At 40.7% G+C, this 19,217-nt stretch overlaps 1 protein-coding gene across 1 annotated transcript in view; it reads right to left on the bottom strand.

Moving 5' to 3' along the window:
- Nucleotides 1-3,939: 3,939 nt before the first annotated feature.
- The window catches only part of LOC124859668, a 113,482-nt gene continuing 98,204 nt past the window's right edge, over nucleotides 3,940-19,217 (bottom strand). The window contains exons 4-5 of the mRNA XM_047352573.1: nucleotides 18,359-18,483; nucleotides 3,940-14,727 (exon numbers count right to left, since the gene is read on the bottom strand). Of these exons, the coding sequence (XP_047208529.1) occupies nucleotides 10,754-14,727; nucleotides 18,359-18,483 (4,099 nt within the window). The 3' untranslated portion in view covers nucleotides 3,940-10,753. The remainder of the gene's footprint in view (nucleotides 14,728-18,358; nucleotides 18,484-19,217) is intronic.

Below are 19,217 nucleotides of genomic sequence, written 5' to 3'. Positions count from 1 at the left end.
AATTCTGTACCTAAGCTTGAACATATACTTACAACCATACAAATATTTGTTTAAATATCCCACACAACATTTTAGAGAACATATAGATTCCTTGTAGCCATCAAAAAGCTTTTGACATACTCTGATAGAATATTGACCGTTTAAATAGTTGGTTCCCTGCCATAAACTTAGGTTTTTAAAAATAGGTCATCATTTTTCAACAGGGTTGAGCTCAAGGTCATTCCACAAGCTTAATGTTAACCTGTTTGTTCCATTGCTAAACCATGTTTTTCAGGATTAACGCTATGTCTGAACATCCAATTTGTTTTCCAAATTTCAAACATCTAACTGATGATTTAAAGTGGAACTAAAGGATTTAGAGGTAGTCCATCCACCTTGTGTGATACATCACTACACCTAGTACCTTCAGCATGATGCTACAGCATTTTTTAAGTTTGAAAGCATCACCCCCCCCAATCCAGTCCAACTTCTTCTTTTTGTGATCGGACAGCTCTGTCTTTGTTTCTTTTCACCATAACATGCTGCAAAGTGTATATAAACTTGAAGGTATCCCTCTATATTGATACATTTGGTTCACTGTAGGGAGTGACACTCGTCTTCTAGCAGTTTCAAGTTGATGATCGGGTTTGTTGGCATGTGTTTGATGTTTTAAAGATTGTTCCTGGACTTTATAAAAAATATTCTTTCATCTGAGCGTGACAATTCTGGTCACAGTGTTGGGTCTTGGACACAGCTAGGTGTTCTAGCAGTATAGTTAATACACATCAAAATGGCTTTAGGGTGGACAAGGCAGGCTAGCATTAAGCTTCTGGAATGGCCCTAACCCCAAAATCATTGTGTTCTTGACTGCCAACCATAAAGTACCACTGCTCTCATTTAGAGAGTGGATGAGTCAACATTTTCAATTCAGCCCTGAATTGTCTTTCTGTTGCTCACTTATTTATTGTTAGTCATCAGCTCCTTAGTATTGATCTGGTACAATTTATTTTGCATTCTGAGACTTTATTTTCTTATTAGCTTTTCTACTATCTAGTTCATTTCTCTGAATCTGCATTTAGGTTTTGTTTTTTGGATATCCTGCCATGCAAAGCTTTCTGTTTAGGTCTCTGTAGTTCATTAGGACTGTTTTCTATCTGGCTGACTCCAATGGATTGAATGTTTTTGACAGTCTTTTAGTTCATTTCACACAGAAAAACAAATCATGTCATATTTCTGGTTATTGTAAGGCATTGACCTGCCAATAGCAACTTTAGCTGATTCAGATTTCTCTTTAAGTGAGCTATTACACAATATTGCCAAAAGTATTCCCTCACCCATTCAAATCATTGGATTCAGGTGTTCCAATGACTTTCATGACCAAAGATGTATAAAATCAAGCTAATACGTATGGAAACTACTTCTACAAACATTTGTGAAATGGGTCCTCTCAGGAGTTCAGTGTATTCCTGCATGGTGCCACCTGTGTGAAATTTATTTGCTATTTAATATTTCACAGTCATCTACAAACGATGTAGAAGTGTCTACGCACTTGCCTGCCTGCATCCTGACAAGTTTACGTTTGGTGCAAAGGGGATTCTGGTTTGGGGCTGAACACTTAAGCTAAAGCATTTCAAGACAATTTCTGGACAAATTTATGTTCCCCAACTTTGTGGCAGCAATTTGTAGATGGTTGATACTTGTTCCAACATGGTTGGGCATCAGTGCATAAAGCTCCATGAAGACATGAGTGAGCAAGCTGGCAAAGAACTTGACACAAAGTCCTGTCAGAACATTTTGGGGATGAATTAGAGCAGAGGCTGTGAGGCAAGCCATCTTGTCCAACACCAGTGTCCGACCTCACATGTACATCTGGAACAATGATCATAAATTCTCATAAATAAACTTTATGAAAAGCCTTCAATGAAGAGCTGTAGATGCAAATGGTGTGCCGGTTTTCATGTTAAAGCCCTATGGATTAAAGAATGGGATATCACTTAAGTTCATATGTGTGTGAAATCAGATAAATGAATACTTTTGACAATATAGTGTATAAAAAGATTTAAGAAAGGGAATGAAAATATTTTTTAAGCCTTTTTGTTGGGAGGATTTATTAATAATTCACAAACAGTTACAAGATGTACTGCCACTTGTGTGGGAGGGTTAGTGTTTCTACACTGCTCAAAAAATAAAGGGAACACTCAAATAACACATCCTAGATCTGAATGAATGAAATATTCTCATTGAATACTTTGTTCTGTACAAAGTTGAAAATGCTGACAACAAAATCACACAAAAATCATCAATGGAAATCAAATTTATTAACCAATGGAGTCCTGGATTTGGAGTCACACACAAAATTAAAGTGGAAAAACACACTAGAGGCTGATCCAACTTTGATGTAATGTCCTTAAAACAAGTCAAAATGAGGCTCAGTATTGTGTGTGGCCTCCACGTGTCTGTATGACCTCCCTACAACCCCTGGGCATGCTCCTGATGAGACGGCGGATGGTCTCCTGAGGGATCTCCTCCCAGACCCGGACTAAAGCATCCGCCAACTCCTGGACAGTATGTGGTGCAACGTGATGTTGGTGGATGGAGCAAGACATGATGTCCCAGATGTGCTCAATTGGATTCAGGTCTGGGGAACGGGCGAGCCAGTCCATAGCTTCAATGTCTTCATCTTGCAGGAACTGCTGACACACTCCAGCCACGTGAGGTCTAGCATTGTCCTGCATTAGGAGGAACCCAAGGCCAACCGCACCAGCATATGGTCTCACAAGGAGTCTGAGGATCTCATCTTGGTACCTAAAGGCAGTCAGGCTACCTCTGGCGAGCACACGGAGGGCCATGCGACCCTCCAAAGACATGCCACCCCACTCCATTACTGACCCACTGCCAAACCGGTCATGCTGAAGGATGTTGCAGGCAGCAGATCTCTCTCCACGGTGTCTCCAGACTCTGTCACGTCTGTCACATGTGCTCAGTCTGGATCTGCTTTCATCTGTGAAGAGCACAGGGCACCAGTGGCGAATTTGTCAATCCTGGTGTTCTCTGGCAAATGCCAAGCGTCCTGTACGGTGTTGGGCTGTGAGCACAACCCCCATTTGTGGACGTCGGGCCCTCATACCATCCTCATGGAGTCAGTTTCTAACCGTTTGTGCAGACACATGCACATTTGTGGCCTGCTGGAGGTCATTTTGCAGGGCTCTGGCAGTGCTCCTCCTGTTCCTCCTTGCACAAAGGCAGAGGTAGCGGTCCTGCTGCTGGGTTGTTGCCCTCCTACGGCCTCCTCCACATCTCCTGGTGTACTGGCCTGTCTCCTGGTAGCGCCTCCAGGCTCTGGACACTACGCTGACAGACACAGCAAACCTTCTTGCCACAGCTCACATTGATGTGCCTACCTGAGCCACTTGTGTGGGTTGTAGAGTCCGTCTCATGCTACCACGAGTGTGAAAGCACCACCAACATTCAAAAGTGACCAAAACATCAGCCAGAAAGCATAGGTACTGAGAAGTGGTCTGTGGTCCCCACCTGCAGAACCGCTCCTTTATTGAGTGTTTCTTGCTAATCGCCAAAGATTTCCCCCTGTTGTCTTTTCCATTTGAACAACAGCTGTGAAATTGATTGTCAATCAGTGTTGCTTCCTAAGTGGACAGTTATATTGTGTTGTTTAAGTGTTCCCTTTATTTGTTTGAGCACTGTATTTTAAAGCAAATTAAAAATATAGATATGACGTGTTGTCTAAATGTTCTCCTGAAAGAGTGGTCAAATATTTCAGTAGAAATAGTAGTTTCTAGACAGCCTTCCCAGAAGAGTTGAAGCTGTTGTAGCTGTAAAGGGTTGGGCCCATTAGGGAAGAAATGTCGTTAAAATGCATGTGAGCAAAGGACAAGTGACCCAATACTTAAGGTAATACAATGTATTTATGGTGCTAAAACAAAACAAACATGCAGACGTATATTCTGATTTCAAGTCTTCCAGATTTATTCAAACTGTCAGACTAGATTCACTAGCTCTAATATTCAGGGACATAATTTGTGTGTACAAGTTTGATATTTCCCAACAAACAAAAACAATCTGGTAGATATTTGTTTGACAGATTTCAAGACATTTCTATTTCACAAAATTAGAAAAAAAAATGCTTTTTTTTTACGTCATTTACTTGACAAGAACTTAAAAGAATATGTACAACAGCATGAACAAGAGGACAAATTAAGTTAGTATGCGGCTCATTTACTAGCTAAAATAGGAGTACATGATACAAAATCAGCCTCATTCAACTGAGGATTCGCTACAAAAATACATCTAATAACAGCTTTGCTCTTCTCTAATGTACACAGTTCATCACAGTAATAAATAAGACCTATGTTCATAGAGAACATTAAGTTCAAAAACCTCTTTTGTTGTGCACTCCTTGTTCACACATGCTTTCCTGCGCTCAAAGCTGCAAGGAGAATTTTTTGTAACACCATGGTTCATCAGTTGCTCTGTTGGGTTATGCCTCACCCTGCAGACATGATCTGTAAGAAGACTTTTTGATGACCTCAGGGAGCGAACACAAAGTGGGCACCGGTGGGGACAGCTGCAGTGATCAAACAACAGCATGTGTCCATGATTCTGCACGGCTTGCTTTATTTTATAAAGAGCGAACGCTGTTCCGCCCACAGCTGCTTCTGCCGGATGAATTTTAATGCAGATTATTGTTTGCTTTATTTGTTTGCACCAGAATAATCTATTGCCGGGTAGACGGATAGGCGCTACATGCTGATGCCCCAAAGCAATCTTTGCCAGATGTTCGACTTGAGAGGAGTGGGAGAAAATGTCAGGAAGGAAAAAAGCTTTGCGTAAGAAAGAGTTGGAGTTACTCTGCTTTTTTCTCCTTTTCCTCTGTTACTTTCAGCTGTCAACGTGCATCACCAATAATCTTCTTCATGACATATACCAGAGATAATTAGCATTATAATAAGAGTGAAAACAAGTGGTAGCATAGTTATTTACTTAGGGAAAATGGACTGGACTTTCCGCATTTGATTTGTCCTGTTGCAGCCTAATAACAACTAAAAGCAGGAAGCTGCCGTTGATAAACGGCTGTTTTAGCGTATGATTACCTGACAAACCTTCACATCTCCGTGCGTTTCATCGCTGCTCTGATGCTGGGCTGAAGTCAAATACCTCATGTGACGAGCCGAATCAATTACTGTGTGTTTCAGCCATAACAATCCATCACTTTGGGATATTTTAAACTGACTAAGATGGCAGAACATCAGCTGTGTGAAATGCTGAGTGTAAAGGTTGGAGCTGTTTCTCAGATCAAAGCCAGTTTACAGCACTTCACATTTAGACCCACTAAAAACATCAGTGGGTCTGTAGGAAGAAGTTGTAGCCATGGTTTTCAAACTGTGGTACAGGTTCTGCTGGTCATAGCTCCTTGAGCTGCCTTTAGGGGTACAGACACAAATCAAATAGGGAGTGCAGTGAAGAATGTTTTGAGACTATCCTGTCTAAGCTCATGCAGGCTACAGGTAACTGAGAACAATTGCTGGTGACAACTTATTTCTCTATGAAGCAGTAACATTGGGAATGACGGCAACTCCAACTAAACCAACTACCAGCTGCTAGTTGGACATAATGTTGTAACTGCTGTGCTCAGCGACTGGACAACTACTTTTAGCAATACTAGTTAATACAAGCTCAGACATTTTGAAAAAGCCAATGCAAGTCATCTTTTATTATTGTGTTAAGAGTTCTGTCACTACAGTGCTCCTTGGAAACATTAATATTCACTGAGGTGTATGTGTTATTGAGCATTGGAAAACCTCTGATGTGTAGTCTATTCTAGCTGTTAGTCTCCAGCAAATTACTATAGTTTTTTCTGGGTGCCTAATATTTCTTGGCAGTGACAAAATAGCTGGAGTCAAATATCTGACTTTAGTTATGATTATTCTTTCATTGTACTCTGATAGCTGTAACACACCTTCTTTTCTGGTAAATAAAGTTATTTACTGCATAAATATTACACTAACAATTCCTATTGGACCACGTGCCTGTTTTCACAAAATGGCAAAAGTGAAAGGTATTTCCAGTTTTAGTGCCGCTCACCTCAAAGTTGGAGTCTCGTTTTTTTCTTTTTTGTACAAATTCCAAAAAAAACAGCCAGTTTTATTTATATATACTATATATATATATATAAAACTAAGGCAAACAGAATAACCTCTGTATAACCTCTGGTTTATTGTCTCTTCACTCATTGCCAGCTGCAACCTTTATAGCTTTGCATGGTCAATGCCTCAGATTATTTCTGACCTGTTGAAGCCTTATAATTAAGCTCTGACCTTCAGGTCCTCTAACCAGAGATCCTTAATAGCTTCTCAAACTAATTTAAATCCTGAGGGGATCGTTTCTTTCAAGCTGTTGCATCTCATCTGTGGAAGGAGCTGTTTATATGTTGTATTGACTGTTGGTTTGTTTAAAAAGCAACTCAAGGGAAAAACCTAAAGCCGTTTTCTACCAGTTTTTTTTATTGTTTTTTTCCCTATTGTATTTCAGTGTAATGCAGTTTGTAGTTTTAATGATAAATGAAGCACCAGCCAAATATATTGGCATCTCTGTAGTACTCATATTAATGGGGTTGTTTTGGAATTTGTTTCTTTGCATCACAACTATGTTGGACAAAATAGGACTGAGCACTTCATAAAGTTGAGTCTCATCCTGATTTACAGTGGATTGACCAATCAACTAACGATCACTAAGAATATTATTTGGTTTGATTTATGTACACTACATCCATAATAAAACTTAGCATAGAAGCCTTCACTAAATCTGATTAACTCTCACAATTCTTGCATCTGGGATGTGGGGTTTACATTACAGAGTCTGCATTTGCCTTTTTATTCAACTTTGTTGGGCTAGATCATTACAGGTACTTTAGTAATTGCATTACTATATCAATTTATAACACCTTGCATTTCATATTTAAAGAGAAAGCAGCTATTTCTAAATGAAAATGCAAAAGGAACATCTTATTCCATATTAGCAATTTGTGATAGTGCATTGCCCTGCAGAGACAGCCTTTTATGCATGTACCTCTAACAGACCTGGATAATGTGGTTGAAAGATGAATTACTCTTGGATATGTTCAATTAGACTCCGACGTGGGTGGGTGGTCAGTGCATGTTCCAAAGTTTTTGCCTGAGGCTTTGACACAGAAGTAACAGCAGCAGATACACAGCAGAAAAAGCAGCCCATAACATCAGAGACTTTCCAGCAACAACAGAGACGGAGTTCATGCTGCTGCCAGCCGCCAGCTAAATCTATTTGTCAGCCGTTTTGATGTTTAAGGCAATAGGTCAACTTGGAAAAGGTTCAATAAAATCAAGGTGACAGGGATTGTTTTGCCAGTTGTCATAAAAAGTGTCACAAATGTGTTTTGCAAACTTTGGGAAAGTTTTTGTGGTGGCAAATTATGTATAAATTATGCTTACATTTAAAACCCATTTTCACTGTATTTGTAGCCCAACACAAAAATGATCAGCTGACTTCATGTCTGCATTAGAAAGTTATGATGAAATCTATCTATTAATTTAATTAGAAGGCTGTCAATACTCCTGTCACACTATTACATATCTGTGTTGCATTTCAGTTTCATAGGAAGATAAACTGCCTTAGGCAAGTAACGATTCAGTGAACACCTTCCAACACATTTAACACTGTTGCAGATGTTTTCTGATCACTAGATAAGCCAGGCTGAGACAGACTTTTGAACATGTTTAAAAATTATCTTATCTCACTCTGATCTCTCTTATGAAACACTATGCAAAAGCTCTGTCTGTGCCAATGAAGGTTCACTCACCTGAGGTAGCCGGATGCTTGAAACTGAAAATCAAACTGCCGACATGACCTATTTTTTGATTAATAGGTCCTGATGAAGGACTGTGTTATTAGGTAATAAAGTGGCTCTGGCATCAGTGCTCTGAAATTATTTATCTGGATCTAAACCATACTGAGAAACTGAAGTCAGTTTTCAAAAACCAGGTGATGGAACAGACACCAATAAACTGAGATGAACTGTTGAAAACTGGGTCACCATCAGCAAGGATTTGGCCCAGATGTTGATCACCAGCATATCAGTTAACAATGCAAACATGGACTCTTCACATAACAAATCTCTCGTTTTCTCATTCTTTAGTATACCTAACAAACATAATGTTAAAAGTTTAAAAAAATCAATATTTGTGTCACTGCCAAAATGTGTGGTCATAACTTTCTAACAAAAATAAAACCACTTGCTTTTCTGTATGCTTTCTGGGACGACTGTAGTCCCAAAAAAATCTCTCAGTGGGTTTAGGTTTATTGTTCATACACAATCTCAGAAATGGAATGAGTTGTTCTAATTGTAACACCAATCCCTTTTGCTGTGTTGAGATCTGCTGTAAACATAATCAGGTTTCAGGAATGATATAAAACCATCTGATGATGTGCTTATCTGTGCTTTTATACTGAATTATGCATCCCCTTTCCTTCTAACCATTTCACCGGTGTCCACCTTTAGTGTCTCCCAAGTTTGGCCAAAAGCTGCTGTGACATTTTGCATAAAGCCCCTGCAAAATGTACCACCAGTTTGTATCTACCTGCATCTCAAACTGCAGTAACACTACATAACCAGCCTGACAATTATTTCAGTCAGGTCTCTACTTGGTTCTGGTCCAGTCCACGTTTTGTCACATTTTGTCACATTTGTCATGGTGTCCTTCACAGAGCAACTGCAATTTATACTGAGACAATATTACATACAGGTGGACACTATTCATAAGGTGACTTCACAAGAGAAGTAGTGGCATTAGATTTTATTTAGGAGTGTCAGAAAAAAAAGTGGATGAATAAAAATTATATGTAAAGATCTTAAATGAGAGCCATGTATAATTTTCCTTCCATGTCACAATTACCCACTAGTTAATGTTTGCCTATCAGACGATATCTCAGAATAATACATAGAATTTTGTAGTTTTGCAATAGAAATAGTTCAAGGCATAGGAATACTGCTTTAAGCCACTGTATTTCTTTGTAAATGAAACCCGCGGGGGGGTGTTGCTCATATTTGTGTTGGTTCATCTGTAACCTACAAAGGAGCAGAAAGCCTTTCGCCTTTTTGCTTCATGCTTTTTGTAAATTCTCATAAAACTCTGAATAATTGCTCTTCCATTTCCTGCTTCTCTTTTCAGGGACTGGAATTCACATTTTATCTGCCTATTACAATTCTAACTGTATAGCTCTTCCCTGATTTTACATATTCAGCGTAGTCTGGCAGAGTGGTCAATTTTACAAAATTCTTGCAGCAGAAGCAGAGATATTTCTTATATCAAAAGCATTTTCTTCTTCATCTGACTTTGGCACCAAAACTACTGCTAATGCAATTTAGAGATAGACATGTCAATAAAAGATGTTGGTATGTCATGGGGGTGTTGGTAATGTTATTACCAAGGCAATAATTTTCATTTAAAACTCAGCTCTTTTCTTTTCAGATTTGTAATTTTCAGCTTCAAGAATCTGTTTCAAACACAATGCTTTAATGCCTGTACATGAACACTGGGGCTATAAAAACATTTTAGTCCCCCATAAATATAAATAAAAACTATTAAAATTAAACTTTTTTGTTTTTGTCATGTTCCATCCACAAATGTCTGTGTTTTTGTATTTAGATTTTAGGTGGTGGACGCACACAATGCAGTGCATCACTGGTAACATGGATTTTAACAGTTTCACAATAACAAATCTGAATAATGTAGCCTGCATTGATATTTACCTCACTTACTTACTCTGACTTGTAAAAAAAAAAAATCTCTCTCTCTCTCTCTCTATATATATATATATATATATATATATATATATATATATATGAAGAGTGTCTGTCGCACAACTGCAGACTAGCCAAAACATGGCCCTCCACCTAAACTGACAGTCCAGATAAGGAGAGCAGTGATCAGAGGCAGCCAGGAGTACGATGATAACAATGGAGGAGCTGCAGAGATCTATAGCTTAGGTGGGAGATTCTGTTAATCAGACAAATATTAGTTGTGCACGCTACGAATCTGGCCCTTATGGCAGAATGTCACTGTTGATAGAATTTTGAAAACCATGTATCATTTTTTTTGTCCTTTTCAGTTATCTTGTATTTGTCTAATCCCAACAACATACAGCTTGTGTTTAGCACAAAATGTGGGAAAGGTGAACGTGTTGAAGGGCTATAAATACTTTTGCAAGGTACTGTAACTCCTAAAAAAAGTGCTCAAATTGAACCTCTCAGAGAGAAAATCCACACCTAGCAAGGCAAACAACCTGTGTTTCTGATCACAGAGTGAGGATATCTGAAAGTATGCAAGGCTGAACTTTTTTTCCTTTTGTAATGTCACTAAAATTCACCCTGAAAGCAAATCTTTGGTTTAAAATGCAAAACGGGAGCCTGAACTGATTTCTGCCAAGGGAAACGAGCCTCAGCTGTGTATTCATACCACGATCCCACCGACTGCACACCTGAGGCTCATTTAGAGCAGGATTGCGGCTGATGAGGATAATTAGCCATCTTTTATTTATTTATTTTATTTTTTTCCAATATTTTCCAGACATGTGAGCCAGTGCTTGAGTGTAAGAATCGCGAGAGGCTCTGCGTCAAGAAAGATCCGCTTTGTTTTCTGATTACGCTCTGCTTAGATTCACCTAAATTTCACCCTGGATGTGATATTTAGGCAATGATGTGGAACTTCTCATGAAAAATGGCAACCTAGAGTAACACCTGTAAGGGCAAGACAGCTGGATGAGGAGGAGGGTACAAAGAAGGGGGGTGACTCTGAATGGGATGAAATGCTGCCCCTAAGGGGTAAGGACTAGGAGCTTCCAGTAGTGGGATGGGAGAGGAGGCATAGAATGAAGGAGGAAGATGTGGAGGAGGAGGTGGTGGTGGAGGGGGAGGAGCAGGAGAGAGGTGAGGGGAGAAAGGGGGAAGAAGGTGGGGGAATGAAGAGCGGTGGAGGTGGGACAGAGGTGGCAGGAGGGAGAGGTTGTGTTGGATGAAGGTGTGCTGGAAGGAGAAGGAAGAGGAGAGGGATGGCTGGAGGAGGAGTGGAGCGTGGAGGGGGATGCAGTGTGGGGGCAGGTGATGAGGAAAGAGCTGCCTCTTCTCTGAAAAGAGATGCTCAAACTCTATCCCCTTCCTCCTCTCCCTTTCCCTCTCCTCCTTCTCCTTCCTCCTCACCCACTCCTTCTCCCACTCCTCTCTCTTCCTTTCCAGCTGCTTCTCTTCCTCCTCCTTCCTCTGCCTCTCCCTTCTGAGTACATGTTCTGCTTCATTTTTGGTGCTGGTGTTATTAACAGTATTACCGCTGCAATTACAATCAGGATTACTGCTGGAATCATCGCACTGACCACCATCAGTTTCACTCTGATGAACACCGCAGCTTCTATAATCACTTTCTGGATCAGAGAGAGGGGTTCTCTCATTAACATGACACTGTGCTTTGGTTTCACCCTCATTGCTGTGATCGCCTCTGTCGTTTTTATCAATAGAGTCACAACTGCGATGAAATGTGTGATCAGTTTTGCAGATATCCCTGCTTGTGGACACTTTTTCATCATTTGTATGTTTGTTTTCACACTGACAATCGTCGTTAGTGCTACATGTGAGGGGATCTGTTAAACATGCACACACAAGTGGGTCGATTTTATTCAAGGTAGACTCAGGATTCTGGTCAACCATACCTATATGACATCCCCTGACAGACTTGGCACTGTGATCACAGCAGGCGGCAGAATTACGTTCATCGTCACTGATAGACTTCTCAGTACCCTGACAGTGCTGTGTTTGTGTGTTACAGGTGTGACAGTCAGGGGGTTGTGTCAAGCCTTCGGAGTGATCAAAGTTTAAATGACTGCAGCCATTAGCAGCTCCTCTGCTGCTTGTGCTTACATCACAACAGCAGGAGTTGTGTAGATTGTTAGAACTGCAGCTACATGTTTCCTCCTCAGTGATGGAGTTGTGGCACAGGGACTGTGTCCTACAGAGTGAGTGGCAGTCTGTAGATCTGAGCTCCTGAAAACAACAGTCGGCTCTCCCACTGAGGTTGAAGGTCAAACTGGCCTCAGCTCTTTCTTGTCTTTTCATTAGAACATTCATGAATCTCCTCAACTGCCTCCTTCCTCTTCTCCGTTTCTTTTTTGGCACAACTGGCTCAGAAAATCTTCCCTTCCTCTTTCCAGCTGTTCCTGTTCTCTGCAGTGTCGTTGTGAACAACTTAGAAGGAAGAGCTGCGTCCCCACAGGACGATCCGGTTTCCAGATCTCTTTCCGAACAGTGTGGGCTCTGAGCTATCATAGCACAGTTTTGTCCTGCAGGTATTGTTTGTGTTGGACCACACGCTGTGTCTCTGGAGGAAGCGGGGATGGGGCTAATCGGTTGATTTCCTGCTGTTTCTCCATGAGGTTTAAGCACGAGACACATTTCCTCCTCACATGCTGTGTCTCGACGGGGAAAAGTAACACCGCTAATCGCTAGCTTACATCTGTTTTGCTCAACATCCTCATTGCTGCTTATCTCAGTGCTCCGCGGATTCCTTTGCTCCTGCCCATCCTCCTTCCCCGCCTGAATGTCTTTGTGCATCACTCCTGTCCCTTTGTCATCCTCAGCAGGGTCGGGTGTAATTGCAGGACAGTGTGGCATCTCCATAACTGACGTGGGGCCGGGGCTAATCACAGAGCTGCACGCTGCACCCCTGCAGAGGAACTTTCTGAGCCCCAGGCCCCATCCGGAGGCTGATTGGTGGGATTGATGCTGGCTGGCCTCCCGCTTCACCTGCAGACACAGCTGGTTACACCGATTACACCGATTCACAGGAAGATTACTTAATAGCTCTCCTCTCTTCTCGTCATTTCTACCTGCCCTCTCTCGCGTCGTCTGATCTTCTCTCATCCTTTGCTCCTCTTCCTTCGTCTTTTTTTCTCTCCCTCCTACCAGGCGATTTGCAGCGAGATTACTTAATAGCTCTTTATCTCTATTCTCATCTTTTATGTTGCCCTTTCTTTTCAGCTTCTCTTCCCCCCTCCCTTCAAACATCTGACTTGCAAAAAGGGGACTCATTATCCTTCCTTTCTGTGAGTCTTTTTTATTCACCATTCCTCTTCTTTTCTTTCTCCCCCTCCTCCTCATTCCCCTCCCCATCCCTGCCCTCCTTCTCCTCCTTCTCGTCGCTGTCGTTTGAAGGCCCAGCGCCGGCGAATGGTGGCATTCTGCAGAAACGGGAACAAATTTTAAAGCGTTTTCATCTTGGCAACTGGAGCGACCCTGGATTGCATCGCCACCATCACAATGGTCGTCAAGTTCCACAGGATTTCCTGCCTGTCCTCCCTCTGCCTCTTCTCCCTTTTCATCTATTTTCACTTCCCTTTCTCCTTCTGTATCTTCATGCCTCTCTTGGCAGTTGGGTTGTTTGATCACAGATGGCTTTATTCCCTCCCTCTCTTCCTCCAGCCCTACTTTCTTTTCGCTGTCCTCTTTTTTGGCCTTGTGATGAGCTCTGAAGTCATACAGCAGAGGGTTGATGCTATAGGAGATGGAGGGTGATGTCTTGGTGTAGTTGACCATCTCTGTGGGCCAGAGAAGAACCCTGCTGCCATCACGGCTTAGAACCTGACAGAAAGGCTCCTTAGGACGATTTGGAGGAATAGGCGATGATGCTTTGTAACAGGTTAATGAGGGGAGGCTTGATTGTTTGGGCTGTGTTGGAGTTGGACTCTCATTTACCACACAAGACAAAGACTTCTCAGGGTAATTTGTGGCAGGGCAAAGCAGATCTTTCTGTGTTGTGTCCTGATTGTGGACCTCATTGGCTCTCTGTACTGAATCTGTGCTGACGCTGTCAGAAATCTGTCCTGGTTTGTCACCGTTTAAATAAAGATGAGATCCAGTCCCATGTTCGGCCTCATTGTCCTTACATAATAAGAGCTGGGCTCCACTTCCACTAATAGTCAAGTTCTCTGTTTCAATCACATTGCGATTGCATGAAGAAATCTGGGCTTTATTAATAGACAATCCCAATGATCCTTTATCAGCATGCTCAGCTGGCTGGAATTCAATCTTACTGTCCACACTGCACAGGTTTCCACTGTCCCAGGCATCCACATCTGAGGACACTGGAAACTTGAGCCCCTGATCAGCAACTTGCTCTCTGAGGTTTTTTGCTCTTTCCTGATTTGCCACACCCACTGGTTTTCCTGACAACCCTGAACCCTGTCCAGCTTGGATGAAGACCGCAGCCGATTGGTGCAGGAGGACACAGGTCCGCTTAGGCAGGGAGAAGGACACAGGGCGAAGTCTGCTTGTCGCTGACATAGCATCAGTCGTGCTCATCGCCTTGCTTCTGTTGTCATTTGTGTTCACTTCAAGGTTGTCGCAGGTTTTTGTGGCAGTGGTACTTTTTGGGATATCTACAGGAGTCATCCTGTTGCTCATGTAGCAATGAGGCTGTAAATGTTTGAAGAAATGATTGGAAACAGTACAGTTTGTGCCATCAGGGTTCATTGTGTGGTTGGGTCTGAGGTGACTGCAGTCCAGGTTTGTCTTTTTGAGGATGCAGGGTCCTTCAGCAGCACCTGCAGAGTTGCTTTCGTCCGTTTGGCCATATGCCCACTCAGTGTTGCTCAGGAGTCTGGTCTCGAGTGCAGGGTCTAGGGGGAGGAAGGGCTGGATGAGTGGGGTCTGAGGCCCTGGATAGGAGAAGAAATCAGAGGATTACTACTGCTGACAGGGCTTATATTTACATGCAACACATCACAGGATTATATTTCTACCACAGCAACAAAACAGTGTAGGAAGAAAACTGTTGCAGATCGGACTTTGTTGAGACTTTTATACAATATTCAGCTCATGTTTCAAGATTTTCTGTTTTGTTGCTTTTAGCACAACTGAATGATTTATTAGTGCAGGACTGACTAAAGAAAAACATACAGTGACTTGCAAAAGTATTCACCCAATGGCATTTTTTTGTTGCCTCACAACCTGGAATAAGAATGGAGTGTTTCAGGAGTTTGCACCATTTCATTTACAGAACATGCCTACAACTTTGAAGATGTGTTTTTTATTGTAAAGGAAACAACAAATGGTACGAAATAACAGGAAACTTTAGCGTGCATAAATATTCCCCCCCCCCCCCCAAGGTCAGTACTTCAAAAGCAGTGACGTTTATGAGCGGTGAGGCACAGACTCCTCTGGAGTTGGATGTACAAATATATAAACCCTAAATAGAGGCTAATATTTCAATTTTGACCTAAATTGAAACATTAATTATTTTAACAGCTTTTAATTATGCTACGCTAGTGTTCAGTCTGTGCTGCAGTTCCAATTCCAAGTCAAATCCGTGTACTCTACGCTGTTTTGGGGTTTACAACTCTGGTTGAAAAGAGTGGGCCATCTTTCTCCCACTTTTTTAAAGCAGATCTTTCAGCTCCAGAGTTGTTCTTCCTCTCTCTAAAACCTCTTGTATCGACTGAAAATCTAGATTGGAAAAATCCTTTTCCATTTTTGTAATCTTTCATTTTGTTGTTACCGGTCTTGACGTTGAAAACACCCCTGCCTTCTGCATAGCTGGAGCTGGAGCCACGTGCTGTTAGCTGTCTTTGTCTATGGGGCTCAGCACTGCCCCCTCTCAGTGCTGCACAGTACTTTTTGCTTCACGCTGTACATTTTCAATGCTCATTTATGGCCAATTAGAAAGATTATATATATCACACACATTCATTAAATATATCAGACTGTGGAAATTTAGCATTTTTAATACATGTGTAATCCAGCATGTATATTGGTAATATAAAGAGAGACAGCAATGGGCATGCGCCAACTGCCTGCATCAGTCAGTGTGTGTGACACAGCACCACTGGTGGTGAGGCACAGCTATTCACTGCCTCACCACCAGTTTTACAATGAACTGTTGTACATTTTATCATCATTCTACCATGAAAAATAAATGGTTCAGATCCATCAGTGAAAACCCCAAATTTGTGATATTCATGCCCATAATGCCTTTTGGTAAAGTTAAATGAGTATCTCACTTGTTAATTATAAAAATTAAAGGTTTTAAAGGTTTTATTCCAATAATTTAACATTGATTTTCTCTAACCCTTTTAGTGCACAACAAGCAGCCAGACACTCATCTGTCTGGACACAGGTTTGTTAAATGATTCAGACAGATAATCCTGAGCAGAGGTTTTCAAAGGACTCATATCTTTAAAAGTTGTCTACCATGTGCCTCCTTCTTATGCCTGGAAACACAGTTTATAAAATATTTGGGTTTTTAAAGAAGCCGAAACTTAAAATGAATTTTCACCCTATTGTGAAAATGTGAATGCATTTAGCACTTAGAGAGACAGGAGCTGTCCAACTTCTCTTTCAGCTTTGACTTTATAATGAGAAACCTTTACCGAACGAGGGGGTGACATATTTTCCAGATCAGAGAGGATGACAGCTGATTGTTTCTCTGAAGTTTGTGTTATGCTTTCTTAGCTTTTAAAATACAGCCATTTTGCACACAAATCCACTTAAGATGAACTGAAGGGATCTGATATCAACTCCTGTTACATAACAAGTTTTGACAAAATGACAGAAGGTAATTCAGTTGAACAGGTTCTCACAGGCAAACCTACTTTATGTAAAGATTTACTATGGACCTAATTCTAAGCTGTGCATTTCGGTTAATCAATCTAAAAATATATATATATCCCCTGCTCCCTCCACACACACAGAGAAGTCAGTGCTTTATAGAACCTCCTATCGCCTTAATGAGAGCTTCCTTTAAGTTATGTTTCTACCAGCTCTGCACATCTAGCAACTGAATATTTATGGGGATATTTATATTGCTGGAAGGTGAAGCTCCACCCCACTCTGATCAGCGTTCTGGTCCCTGCTGAAGAAAAGCATTCCCACAGTATGATGCTATGTTTTGCAGTGCTACTTTTGCTCCACACACACATTTTACCTGGCCTTCTTTCAACAATGGTTTTCCACCTTCCACTGTTTTATAGACCAGGTTTGTAGAGTGTGCTACTATTGTGCTAAATAAACACCTGATCTGTATATTGCTGCAGCTCCTCCAGAGTTACCATGGGCTTTTGGTTGTAATGCTCTTTTTGCCTGCTTTGGTTTAGGTGGATGGCCATGTTTTGATAGGTTTGCTGTAGTGTCTTACGCTTTCCATTTTCAGATGATTGATCGAACAGTGCTCTGGTCTTTAAACAAACCTTTACAGAACAGCTGGATTTATACTAAAATTAGTTTTCACACATCTGGACTATTTAATAATTATGTGACTTCTGAAGGCAACTGGGTGCACTAGATTTGATTTAGAGTTATCAGAGAAAAAGGCACACCACTCTTTTCAGATTTGTATTGGTATTTAAATTTTCTTTCATTTCACAATGATACACTAATTTGTGTTGGCCTGTTGTGGTTGCAATGTGACATCAACTGGTGTATTTCAGAAGTAATTGTTTTCCATAATATTTACCCAAGAGCAACTAAAGATCACAATCCTGGTTTGACTGGGACTTTATGGTGTTTTGGTTTAAAATCTTTATTTATTATTTAAATCAATTTCTTCTTTGATATGTAAGAAAGTGCAGCTGAAAAAAAAAACTGAAAACCTTTTAAATGTCTTAAATGACATGCAGTTTTAGTACAGCAAGGTTATCTATAAAAAAAACGTCCTGCATACTGCAGTATAACTCATGGAAAGCTCAACAGTATTAAAATATGAGTTTCACCCTATCATTGTCAGATGGGGCCATTATTACAAATGAGTGAGATCTAATCTAGGCAATATAAGTATGGGGTTTTTTTTAAACTAGATTTAGATTATCAAAATTCTTTATTTTGGAAAAAAAAACAACTGAATACCTTTTTGTTGAATTATGGGCTCAGTTTAGCTGAACAGTTAAGGACAAAATTAATGCTACAACTTATTGTTAATGGTTTTCAGTTGGGCAATAAAACAAATGTTTGTGTTAATTTACTCAGCAAATTCTCTCTGCCGCATTTTCTACCGCTGAATTGAACTGTTTTTGGTTTGAGAAGCTTTAACAGTTGCTGCTCTTTGTGAATCTCTGCAGTATTATTTCATGTGCTGTACAATTGCCCAGAACACAATTTTCTTGTATTGCATTGCACTGCTTCATGTTCATGTCTATCTCATTTCATTTCTGTTGACAACAGAAATAATTCAGCAGACCACACGCCCATTAATCCCTCAGTATCAAGAGTGATCTCCTCATCACCAAAACCAAACACACTCTCATAAACTATTTAAGCAGCCCAGCACATGACTTTTAAGCGGATAAGAGCTCTTACTTGTTACCCGCTCGGCGCCACTTGAATGGAAATCCTGCCAGTTCCGCTCAACCTTTGGTTGTGGCTGATTCTCTGGGTCGATTGCCACTGTGGTGGACCGGAACATGGGACCAGAACCTGGAGCACTGAGGAGAATAAAGAAAGAAGAGGATGAATACGGAAAGAATATGGTCGAATTTGGAAAATATTAGAAACTGAATCAGGGTGATTAGGGAAGGTGAACATTGATGTGAACAGAAAGAAGAGACAGGAAAGGAAAAGACAAGAAAAGAAAACAAAAGAAAAGAAAAGACAGAATGGCAGGAAAGGAAAAGGAAACCAGAGATAAAAGAAGGGGGGAAATAAAACAAAATAAATACAGAAAAAAGGAAAGAAATCACTGACGAGTTAAAAAAGAACACATTGAAAGGAGAGGAATTAAGGAGGACAAGAGGTAAAATCCAGCTGAAAAGAAATGCATCTATTCTTCTCACTTTGTGCTAGAAACCGACTGGCATTGTTTATCTGAAAATGGGAATGACAGCCGATACTGAGAATATTTACATTCAGTGAGTGTGTGCTGAACACAGTTTTGTTGGTCAGAAAGGCTTTATAGGCTTCCTGAAAATCCATATGAAGCCACACAAGATGCAATTTCTTTTACAGGACATATATCGTCATTTACATAACTTTTTTTTTAACTGTATGCATGCTGGTAGTTCCTGATAGTTACATTCATGTCCATGTACAAAGTGCAATAATGTGAATAATATAAAGCTAACACACCTGATATATATACAGTCTGATATATATGGTTGCTAAAGAGTGAAAAAAGATGCACAGTATAATGTACAATATAATGCAATTCTATATAGGGACG

The sequence above is a fragment of the Girardinichthys multiradiatus genome, chromosome 22, assembly GCF_021462225.1.
Source record: "Girardinichthys multiradiatus isolate DD_20200921_A chromosome 22, DD_fGirMul_XY1, whole genome shotgun sequence".
Classification (NCBI taxonomy): Eukaryota; Metazoa; Chordata; class Actinopteri; order Cyprinodontiformes; family Goodeidae; genus Girardinichthys; species Girardinichthys multiradiatus.
This window is presented reverse-complemented; position numbering and strand designations above follow the sequence as displayed.